The following is a 12,565-nucleotide window of genomic DNA, read 5'->3' on the forward strand; positions in this document are numbered from 1 at the left end:
GGGGGGTGGACTTTACTGAGAAACAGTTGCTGCATCTGAACTGAGTTTTTCCTGAGTAGATAAATACAGTGGTTGCCATTAAAATCTTTACAATTTTGCCTTTGCAAGTAGCTAATGTTACTGTCACTCCAAGTATTCCCTGCAGTTTGCACTTCAATTTTCTTTGCATAGTGAATAATTGAATACTTCTGTAATAATAGCCATCTTCAAAGACCAAACTGTAAAGATTTTAATGGAAACTCCTATTCTGTGAATACTGGGTAAATAAACAAATTCTGCCCTCTTTCACACATGTGATCTCAGAAGCTTAAAATGCAAAAGAACTGTTCAGTCAACTAGTTCACCTCCTGCAACTGCTAGTCACTTCTATACTGAACATTCCTAAATTGTATAAAACACTCTGAGAGCATCTCTAAATAAAAGGATTCTTCCACTACCCTGGAAGACTAGTTTATCTTCTCTGGCACTACTCCTTCCAACTGCAAATTGCACTGCAGGGCAGCAGCATAATGTATGTCTAATTCATGACTATTTTTGTTATGGGAGACACGCCAGGAAATCTGGTGAAATGAAAATGCCAACAATATACAGTATTCTGGCATCCAAGCCTGTTTGAGACATTAAATAAGCATGTTTGTTGACCCAAAACTGTTAACACTTACTTCTGCCTGGCATTCTGTTGACACAACTTACTTCCATGCAGGATCTGCACAAATGTATGGAGTCTGAACTAATGCAAATCTGAAATATGGGAATCTAATGACTCATTACTAATAAGCATGTCCCACCTTCCTCCCTCTGCAAACTAGCCTGCAACAAACACTTCCTTGTGACCCTGTTCTTCCTTTGATCCCTAAACCATAACTCTCCAGCCTCCTGTTCCTTTACACACCTAACTTTCCATTTCCTCCTGCAATCCACTACACAATTCATTCCCCCCCCCACCACCAGCCTACCAATGGGAATGCACTTCTTCCCCAGTAAAGGATCCATAATCATTTATTTCCACAGTCCTGCAGCCTGGGGGAGGGAGCACTGCTGGGAGGCTACATTAAGAGAAAAGGACTTTCTGTCATCACCCAGTGATATTTGATCCATCAAAGCTGCTTATCCATGTACTTCAGTTAACTAGTTTCTCTCTCATTATAACCTTGTTCATTTTCTTCTCTTTGTTTTTTCTTTTCTTTTTTAAAAATGAGATGGTAAGCTGTGGAAACGTCTCCTACAATAGTTAAGAAGCTAAGAATAAACTAATTTGATTGAAGAAAATGGGTCCAATTCATCCTTTGTATAATTTCACTGACTGCAGTAGAGTTACATCAGGAGTGTATATGACCCAATAGCTTGAACTGTTAGAGCAGTTGTAGGCATCTTCTATAAGGATTTGATTGAACTGTCTAACTATCAATGGCCTAATTTGTTAGGTTAGACTGTTTACCTGTTTATTATCCCAGTAATATCTCCCCACCATCCTCTATTGCCTGTTTAACAAGGCTGGTTAGTGCTGATCTGAGTAGAATTAACGATAACAATTCACGAAAATTAATCTACCAGTTACCAAGACAAAGGTCACCCTGTTTGTTTACTTTCAATATCCAAATGTTTACAGGATACAAAACTTTTTCAAAATAAAAACGCTCTAAACCTATATAGGGATGTCTGATCCTGCAATCCTTTAGTGCAGGATCCTGCCAACTTCAAAAGGAATTTTGCACAAGAAAGGCTTGAAGGTTTGGGCCATGTGAGAATACAGGCCTAATCCCATCCATTTTGTTGAGGCAAAATGCCTATTTGGCCAGCTATTCAGGATGCCACAAAGGGATTGTAAAGCTGTCTTAAAGGGGCAGCTAAAGATTCCTTCATGGTAGAGGAATCCTTATCTGGTGTGAAGCCAACTCTACTACTCCACCTCCCAGACTCTCTCAGTGTAGGAACATGTTGGGGCAGAAGGAATGTGACTGGAGCGGTCTGCATTCCAGCAATCCCTACAAACATAATGGCCCCAAGTAAGCTATTGCCAGCCAGCACAATTAAGAGTACCTGAGGCTGCTCTAGGTTATCCCAGGGGTTGAATTGGTCCTGGTTGTACCCAGGATTAGGGGTAGGTAAGAAAGAAAGATAGTGGAAAACAGCCCTTTTAAAGAAAAGTACACCCATTTTCCTCAGTCCAGGGCTCTAACTACCACCTGGTAGTAAGCATTTAAAATAATTAGGATTTTAATTAGGTTGAGCATGGCAGCAGCCATCTTGATGAAAAGTGACAGCAGAAGTAAGGGAGCCTGATGTCAAAGACCAAATACATTTTCAATCAGATTTATAGATGTTATAGTTAACATTAAAAACAAACTTTTGCATTTAGATATGAAATATTTTGCTTCATTATTAAACAGTTAAGTTCCTGTTGTGACAGTGAAATAAGCTTTCAAAGCAGGGTGAAATCAGTTTTATAATCCATTCTCCCAAATCAGTGTCCCATGCCACCACTATAGAAATTGAGCAAAATGGAGGCAGTAATTTCTTTTAATATATTCTCAGAGCCTCCATCTGGATGGCATTGATTCTGGGCTTCACCCCAACACTAAGGGATTAGCCAGCCGCACCAGAAAAAACACTTTGCATCCATTTCAAACCGGCACTGAAAATGCCTCAATCCCACACTACGCTGTGCTTTTTGTGGGGAGTGAAAACACTTTAAAAATGGGCCAATTGGGCCAAGATTATCTGTACAGTAACTCCTCACTTAACATTGTAGTTATGTTCCTGAAAAATGCGACTTTAAGTGAAACGATATTAAGCGAATCCAATTTCCCCATAAGCATTAATGTAAATGAGGGGGTTAGGTAGGTTCCAGGGAAATTTTTTTCACCAGTGTATGTATATATATGTGTGTGTATGTGTGTATTATATATATATGTGTGTGTATATATATATAATAGACACAGTATAAGTTTTAAACAAACAATTTAATACTGCTACACAGTCATGATGATTGTGAAGCTTGGTTGAGGTGGAGGAGTCAGAGGGTGGGATATTTCCCATGGAATGCCTTACTGCTAAATGATGAACTAGCAATTGGCTGAGCCCTCAATGGTTAACTCTCACACTCTACAAAGCAGCAGGAATGGAGGGAGGGGAGACACCGTGTGAGAGAGAGAGAGATGCGCATTTCCCCTTTAAGTATGCTGACCCTATTCTTAAGTACACTGCCTTGTTAATTAGATCAGCTTGCTGAGACTGCAGCTGCTGCCAGCAAGCTCCCTCCATCCTGAGCCCTGTTGTGTGTGTCCCCTGCTCTATGGAAGATGGGGTAAGCGGGGTGCAGGTGCAGGAGCAGGGGGGGAGAGGGACACCCTGACAGGACTTCCTGCAAACAGTGGGCAAAGCAGGCAGCTGCCAAACGACGTTAGAAGGGAGCATTGCACAAACTTTAAACGAGCATGTTCCCTAATTGATCAGCAACGTAACAACGTTAACCAGGATGACTGTAAGTGAGGAGTTACTGTATCTGTCCTGTTATTATAGTTAATAAAATTTATATTATGATAGTGCCCAAACATCCCACCCTAGTATGCCCAAACACGGATAAAGAGGCAGTCCCCACTATGAACACCTTGCATTCTAGAATCTTCAAAATTGTTTAAAGTACCAAATCATATCCTGAATTGGTGTTCTAACAAATCTGCAACTGCCACACCTTTTTCTTTGTGCCCTATATGCTGTATAGGGTTTGCCAGTGCCCCTATTTGTATCTCCTTTCTTGCTATTGAAGAATATCTACAAATAGAATAGAAGTGTCAAGCAGTGCAACACAGAGATTTCTGATGTCTCAGCAGATTTGACACAAGGGATTTCTTGACATTTAGAAATAAGGACCATACAGCCAAGACATAAGAAAGCGTAACTCCCAATGAAATTTGCTCAAGTGGACAAAGTGACCATTATTCACTCAATGCTAAAGCCAGCCCAGATAAATGAAATGAAAATATTTTCTAGACGTTCCTGCAAGTCCAGATGTTAGTGCAGCGTTTGTGATCCGCTTTGCTGTATGTTGTCAGGAATGGCACGTCACCTACAAATTATGACATGGAATCACGCATGACAACATAACCAGCCAGTTCATGTCTCCCACTGCCAACATCCTGATACGTTTTACTCCTGAATTGCAGCTTTTATGTTTCCCTCTTCAAGGAAAACAGGGCCAAACACATTTTCTGAGCAGAACTAGAGCATATATTCATAACCCTGCAGCCTAATACCCATCAACAGGAAGCCTGTGTGTGTTCCCTGCACAACACAGACAAATTTCCCTCTTGAATCTCTGGTTTCGGATTGAACCCTAACCAGGTCTTTCAGACAGAAAAATGGGTCACCCAAAACAGAAGGGGGGAAATTATATATATTAGGACATTCATCTCAGCCCAACTCAGACTTAAAATGTTTGTTGCAGCTATATTAGTTAACCCTTTCCTTCCTTCCGTTTGGCTTTGTCTCCTGATCCTAAACTGTGTTTGTTTCCTTCTTTGTTGTAGGGGGAAGATGGCTTGCCAGTTCAGGGCTGCTGGAATAAGGTAAAATAATCTTGGAACTTCTATGACTGTGCTGAATTAAAGGTGTTGATGCATTTTGCAGATGCTTTTCTGTGAGTCTTTCTAATAACAAAACAGATGTGTAAAGCATGCAGTGGATTTTCAGTGCCAATGCTCATGGCAAGCAAGGACCAAAACTGTCCATTTGATTTATCCAATAATACACAAATAAAATAGGTTAAAAATGATGGAATTCTATTGGCAACCCTGAATATTCCAGGCTTAAAAAATATCTTTTAGTTGCACAGAATCAAAACTCATTAGCTGTGTTATATTCCTACATATCAATATATTATTAGTAAATAATCCTTTTATCCATAGATCTCAAAGTACTTTGCAAAGATGGGTAAGCACTGTTATCCCCATTTGGGGGAAACTGAGGCACATAAAAAGCCAACATTTTCAAAGCGGAGTGCCTAATATTAAGCACCTGAATCCATGTTAGGCACCCAAATAAAGGTAATTGATCTGATTTTCAGAGGTTCTAAACACCTGCAGATCTAGTAGACTTAAACTGAGTTAATCTGGAGTTACTGGTGTAAATTGAAACAGAAATCTCTTATATGTGGTTGGGTTGTTGTTTTAAATTGTTATTACAGCCAATCCAGCATGCTAAGATAAAAAACAAGACAAATAAACTAAAGCTCCAAATTTCCTTCCAATAACCTTCTGCCTGGGTTATAATTAGCATACAGTACTTTATGTTTTACAACTGAGGAGGTTTTAAAAGCTCTGAAGGGAACAGTACAGCTGGGATTTTCAGAGAGCCTAAAGGAGTCAGGCATATAACTCCCATTGACTTTCAGTAGGAATTGGGTACTTAACTCCCTTAGTCCCCTTTGGAAATTCCAATCTAAAGATATAATGATAATTCAAGCTCTAGTGCTGTGATCAGCTCTAATGCTGTTTATAATATTGACTGGGAATTTCGGGTTTTAGTCCTGGCTGTATAAGGTGTAACATGATTCAGTGGCTGGAAGTTGAAGCTAGACAAATTCAGACTGGAAACAAGGCATACATTTTAAACGGTGAGAGTAATTAAACATTGGTACAATTTACCAGGGGGTTTGGTGGATTCTCCATCACTGAAACTTTTTAAATCACGATGGGATGTTTTTCTCAAGGATCTGCTCTAGGAATTATGTTGGGGAAGTTCTATGGCCTGTGCTATACAGGAGGTCAGACCAAATGATCACAATGTCCCTTCTAGCCTTGGAATCTATGGATCGATGTTCAACTGAAATACTCTGTAGCCTTGGACAAGTCACATGGGACCTAATATTCAAAACCTGCCTCTAACTTTGGGTGCCCAACTTTAGACATCTCAGGCCTGATTTTTCAGTGTTGCTGAGCACCTGCAACTCTCATGCATTTCACTTGCAATTGTAGGTGTTCAGCACCACTAAAATTTAGGTCCTTGGTTTCTAAATTAAGACATCCACAATTGAAGGATTCTAAGTCCTTTTCTGATCATTTAGGTCTTAACTTCAGTGTGTTCATGAAAAAAAGGGGTGTATTATCTACCTCACAGGGCACTTTGAAGATCAATTAATTAACTGATTTGTAAAGTGCTTTGAGCTCTTTGGATAAAGGTTGCTGTTTAAGTGAAAAAGAGAATTACTATGCCAAATCCTGGCCCGAGTGTATCCAGGATGGAAAGCGCTCAAACTCTATGGTCTGCCTGAGCTTTGCAGTCATGACAGTTTGTGCTAATTCTGAAAGGACACACGACCTGAGGCAACTCAGAGCCCTTACAAGGCTGCCCAAAACCTACTCCATCCCAGGGATACTCCCCCCAACCAAGTCCTTGAGGAGGACATCAAAGGAGGCACTGAGACCATGCAATGCATCTGATGTCCAAGAGGAATAGGTATGACCCCCTCTCCCCCAAGCAGGCTGACAGCTATGTAAGAAGAAATTTACATCTTCGAAATGGAAATATCAGATGGAAATATAGGGGCCCCCTGACCTGAAGATTCCAATCAATGATCGACTCTCAGACATGCACTTACACAAACCTTGTAATAACATGTTTTCTTTAAAGAAAGACAGCATAGAAACCTATTCAGGTCCCTTCTTTTCCCTTCATTTTCTGCAGTTCAGCTGCATAGGAGTTCTTGATGCCCTATAGCCATTTCAGGCTTATGCATCCATCAGTGCCACTCTTCAGGTTCTGGGTCATTATTATTAGTATTACCTGTTGTTTACATTAGTGCAGAAAGCAGCTCCACAAACAGCAATTTCAATAGGTATGGTGGGGCTGAGGAGGGTGGAGAGTCATCCAACATTGTACCCCCTCCTTCCCAACCAGACAAATGAAAATGGTCATTCCTGAGGTTCTTGATTGCTTCCTCAACTGCTGTGTGTTCTGGAGCATGCTCAGATAACAAGGTCCCCCCAGCTGTGTTTCCCTCCATTAAGAAATCCTTGCAGCTGTTTGAATTGTGAAACTAACACAGGTTTATGTTTTCTTTTGCAGTGATGGTTCTAACCATGGACTGGCCTGTGTGTGTTTTGTACATAGAATATTTATTTTTATACAATGTTCTTTTCTGAAATGCCAAGAAGTTATACATTTTACAAATTATCAAAAGCTACATATATTTTGTACAGAAAATACTAAATTGCCCTTTTTCTGTTTGTCAATCCTTTATATAATTCTGTGTCTATATTATGCTTATATTGTTGTGGAGTCCAGCTATAATATTTGCATGATATTTGTGCACACTTGATAAGTATTGGAACTTAATAAATTATTGCATTCAGGTGCCAAAAGGAACTGCCCTATATAGATCTGAAGGTCATTTCCCTTGCCAAATCGGGAGAATTAAAGAATATTTGAAGTGTTATGGATTTTATTATTAAAATGAAATATGACAATGTTACCTTTTTGTGAATAAACTATGGTGTTGCTGGGGAAAGCCTGGGGCAGCCAGCAGTGCTATTAAAATGATGGACTTCTATCTTCTATTTATTACATCAGTTTAGAGCATAAGGGCTTTCTTACTCAGTTTGCCATATCCTAGTGCAACCAAACCACCACTAGAGGACACTACTGGTGCTATTTTAACAAAGGTGCCCATTCATCAGTGAGGATGTTTAGGCAGCAAAACATGTACAAACATAAGAATCTTACAAACATAAGTCATAAACATAAATCTTACAAACAAACATAAAACATAAGACAAACATAAGTCTTAAACTCTTGTAACTAGTTAAGATGGTATGTCTCACATTACCAGTTAGCCACTAGCATTTGTGATTATGGCACCAGTTCAGCAAGATACTCAAGTACCTGTCTAATTTTAAGCACAAATAGTCCCCTTAAAGTCAATGGGACTATGCATATTCTTAACATTAAGTAGCCGCTTGAATGCCTTGATGAAAAGAGACCTAAATGAATACTTACTGTACATACAAATACACATTTAGTGTCAAGTATCAGGGGGTAGCTGTGTTAGTCTGTATCCACAAAAACAACAAGGAGTCCGGTGGCACCTTAAAGACTAACAGATTTATTTGGGCATAAGCTTTCGTGGTTAAAAAACCTCACTTCTTTGGATGCATCTGAAGAAGTGAGGTTTTTTACCCACGAAAGCTTATGCCCAAATAAATCTGTTAGTCTTTAAGGTGCCACCGGACATTTAGTGTCAATCATAGGGTTTCATGCACATTTGCAGAAGAAAATAATCGTAATTTGCATATGCACATCTTAAATACTCTTCTTGACTTACCTATATTAATGTCTCAATTCCAAGGTGCCCACTCAGATAACACTATGTTAGTAGGTCAAAGAGAACATCACAGTGTATGTTACAGAAGCAGTAAAAGAACACAATGGGTGCCACACTAGTGTAGCAACTGACCTCCATATATAAAGACCACTTGAAAGAGATTGCTAAATCATAAATCTCAATTTGATATAATTATGCACAAGCCAAATTGTGATTCTAATAACATAGAAACTCCATTCGTGCTTGTGCATTTCACATTGTACACAACGGACCGAATTCAGTCATGACATAAGTGCAGTTCTCACTAAAATAAATCCATTTATGCCTTGGTTGAATTTTGCCCACTGTGTGTGTTATGTATTGGAACGAAAGGGATGATGTGTAATTCCTAAAACTTGTGCACCTTTTGTAGCCCAGGTCTGAAAGGTGAAACACTAGGAATAAAGTTTGCAATTGGGGGATAGAAGGGAAGCTAATAGTGTCAAAAAAATCACAGTGGAGATGAACAAAGTGTACTCCATCAATTGAACTAAACAGAGGCACTGAAATCAAGCTGCTTAATGCAATACTGCAGGTCTCTCACAATTTTGCTATATATTCCCTCCAAAGTACCTGCAGTACTGTATGTATCAGTCTTACATAAAAAGAATCCCTTATCTATGCAGTATAAGGAGGGTGAACACCTGGTTTGAGAAACTGCAAGTTAAAAAAGCCCCGGTATACAGTACGTATCATATCCAGAGGACTCCCAATTTGTTATCTTAGCCAACAGATTCCTCTTTGTTGCTACAATATAAACAGAACTGCCATTGCCCTGGGTTAAGACACTTTATTTGAAACGATATAGCATGAGAACTAACAACTGTATAGCACTATTTTTTCATAAAAACATTGATATCAAATCCAGCTACCTGTTACAAGGTTGTGGAGTGTGGCTGGCACGGGCAGCAGTTATCTGAACACGAACTGATACTACCCAATTCTAGTCTTATAATTGGATCAGACACAAAAAAGTCAGCCAGTACAAAAGTCAAAATAAAACCCTGTCCTAATAGTAACCCTGTTACTAAGTCCTTGTGGGGTTGTTACGGCGTTAGAGAGGAATTCCTTTGCTAACCTTGTACCAAGAAACAACCAAGATGAATCAGTCCAACCCTTTCTAAAAATGGTGGCTGTACTTAAACAGCTGGCATTGACAAACTCCTAAGAAAATTCACAACTGTCTGCTTTTTGTCTGTCCCTTTCCTGTTTTCTGAATGTGGTGTTCTTTGTTGCATGGCATGAATTTGTCACGGCAAGATTTTTTTTTTATCTAAAAGAAAACAAAACTTACAACGGTAACATTGTTTTACATGGCAACTGAAAGTTAATTCATGCGCTCAGAGGAGTATGATGTTTGTTTATTATTTCTCAGGCTGTTTTTCAGCTGATAAATTTATGGGGAAGGAAACCATTGTCTGAGGCATCAGGGACCTTGAAATGAAATTGCCAGAGCTCTTGGAAGCCGCTAAATCATGACAGTAAAATAGGGTTGCCAACTTTCTACTCGCACAAAACCAAAACACCCTTGGCCTGCCCTGCCACTCCTCTGAGGCCCCACCCCCGCCCTACCCCTTCTCCAAGGCCCAGCCCCCCGTTCACTCCATCCCCTCTCTCCCTGTTGCTCACTTTCCCCGCCTTCATTCACTAGGTCATTTTCACCGGGCTGGCTCAGGGGTTGAGGTGCAGGAGGGGGCTCCATGCTGAGGCAGGGGGTTGGGGTGTGGAAGGGGGTGAGGGCTCCGGCTGGGGGTGCAGGCTCTGGGGCGGGGCTGGGAATGAGAGGTTTGGGTTGCAGGAGGGTGCTCCGGGCTGGGATCGAGGAGTTTGGAGGGTGGGAGGGGGATCAGGGCCGGGGCAGGAGGTCAGGGGTGCAGGCTCCAAGCGGCGCTTACCTCAAGAAGCTCCTGGAAGCAGCAGCATGTCCCCCCTCCGGATCCTATGCGGAGGAAGCCCCATCCGCAGGTGCTGCCCCATCCGCAGGCACCACCCCCTCAGCTCCTATTGGCCGTAGTTCCCCACCAATAGGAGCTGCAGAGCTGGGGTTTGGGGCGGGAGCATCGTGCGGAGCCCCCTGACTGCCCCATGCATAGGAGCCGGAGGGGGAACATGCTGCTGCTTCTGGGAGCTGTGCAGAGCCATGGCAGGCAGGGAGCCTGCCTTAGCCCCGCTGCGCCACTGACCGGACTTTTAACAGCCTGATCAGCAGTGCTGACTGAAGCCGCCAGGGTCCCTTTTTGACTGGGTGTTCTGGTCGAAAACTGGACACCTGGCAACCCTACAGAAAAAAGAGAGAGGTTTTGGGAGCAATAGACAACATGGGCTTGATGTTCCTGTCACTTACTCCTTTATTGCACCAGTGTAACTCCAGTGGCTTCAGTAGAGTTGTTACTGCTTCACACCAGGGTAAATGAAGGGCGAATCAAAGACCAATTGCTGCAGCTCGAACCCACTTCCTTTTAGTCAGCAATGTGCAAGTACACACACCCAGCAACTGTCAGCTCATGCTCCTCTCCCCATTTCTTTGTTCAGCTTTTCTTCCAACAATTCCATTCAGAGCTTTGGGTTGGCCTGTTCTCTAAATAATTTCCAAGATATCACTAGGCTGTGAATTACTGAGTCTGGATATGAGATCTTAGGCCTTTCAGGTTTGTTTAATATTCCCTCTGTGGTTTCCTAAAGAAGTCACTGCACATTTTAAAAATGTCACTGCAGTTTTTGTGTTGCAGTTTCACCCGCACCCATCTTCAGTGGCAGTGATGGGGTAAAATATCAAAGAGATCAGCACATCCAGGTCCCATGCACTGAAGGGGTCCCCCAAAATAATTATTTTCCAATAGTAACAATTAGTCTCCCCCTAAATAAAAAATAAATAAAAAAGATTATGTTTAGTAACGCCTCTAGCCCTATGCAGAGACCGGTTTGGGGTTTCTGTTTTTTCTACTGATCTGCACCACCTTTAACCTTCCTTCCCTGCCCAGGTGGAAATTAACTTGGTGTGCTCCTCTTCCATATCAGGAACTCCTTAGTTCAGTCCTCTACTCCCTGGTATAGTCCAATGTTACTTCTTCCCCACAACATTCCCCCTGCAACACATAATCACCCTCTGAAAGCTTAGGTTCAGGCCCAAGCATTTTAAATCTAAAAGCATGTATTTTTCAAGACTGAGGGCAGGTCTACGCTTAAAATGCTTCTTTGGTGCAGCTGCACCAATGCAACTGCACCGCTGTAGTGCTTTAGTGAAGACACTCTATGCCAACAGAAGCTCTTCCGGTGACACAACGCTGTCTACATTGGTGCTTAGGTTGGTATAACTACTTTGCTCGGGGTGGGGATTTTTCACACCCCTGAGCAATGTATTTATACCAAAGTAATTCTGTAGTGCAGACCGGGCCTGGTTTTGCTCTGAGTAGATTCCACCGACTTTACAAATTAGTTTTATTTTTATCCTTACCTGAAAAATAGCAAATACTTCAAGGCAAAGGGGATCTGTAGACTTCAGTTTAAAAGAAAACTTGGCTCTTAAATACTAAATACTTATTTTAAGGGAGTTTGGCACCTAACTCGCTTAGGTTCTTTAAGGAACCATAACACCTTTGAAAATCTGTCCCTGAGAATCTGACAGAGTTAACAACAAAGAAGCAAAGTAGAAGAGTGTTACAAGGTATACACAAATCTGAGAGTGTGAGAAGTGAGTGTTCTTTTCAAGAGGAGGAGGCAATGATACCTAGATAGCAGGCAATTCACAAAGTAAAAAGGGGAATTGACTTCTGCGAAGGTAAAAATATTGAATTTGCTCCTTTGGTTACCCTAGAAAAATTTTGGCCAGTCAACAGAAACTTAAAAATTCTATTGTGGCTTCACAAAATAAAGCTATGCTGGTGATGAGGGGAAGATTCAAAGGGCCACACTTCACTACTGGAAGTTCCTGAACATGCCTTCTCTCAGTTCCTAGGCCTCCTTCCTCTTGGGTGGCTAGCAGCTGATGGGAGGGCACAGAGCATGGCCTAACTCTGTTCAGAGTACTTCACATTGCTGGCAGCACGAACACTCCTGCTGCTTTTGCATTCAGGAATTGCAGAAACTGGTATTGTGGTCCACTTCCTGTGCCCTCCTTCCCCTCCTTGTGCACCAACACAGGGCCAGCCACGATCTAGTCCTGCTTTATTAGTGCTGCATGAGATATCAAGTATATGATATTTCCAC

The 12,565-nt window shown here is 41.5% G+C and overlaps 1 protein-coding gene across 5 annotated transcripts in view; it reads left to right on the top strand.

Annotated features, from left to right (window-relative positions):
- COL13A1 (collagen type XIII alpha 1 chain) overlaps positions 1–7,539 on the top strand; it is a 165,061-nt gene extending 157,522 nt beyond the window's left edge. For 4 of the 5 annotated variants that reach the window (XM_034775203.1, XM_034775199.1, XM_034775202.1 and 1 more), the window contains 2 exons: positions 4,530–4,568; positions 7,353–7,539. In XM_034775203.1, the coding sequence (XP_034631094.1) occupies positions 4,530–4,568; positions 7,353–7,451 (138 nt within the window). In that variant the 3' untranslated portion in view covers positions 7,452–7,539. Of the gene's footprint in view, positions 1–4,529; positions 4,569–7,065 lie in introns of all 5 variants that reach the window. The other variant, XM_034775200.1, reaches the window with a different exon arrangement.
- Positions 7,540–12,565: the final 5,026 nt, after the last annotated feature.

Source organism: Trachemys scripta, chromosome 7 (assembly GCF_013100865.1).
Source record: "Trachemys scripta elegans isolate TJP31775 chromosome 7, CAS_Tse_1.0, whole genome shotgun sequence".
Lineage (NCBI taxonomy): Eukaryota > Metazoa > Chordata > Testudines > Emydidae > Trachemys > Trachemys scripta.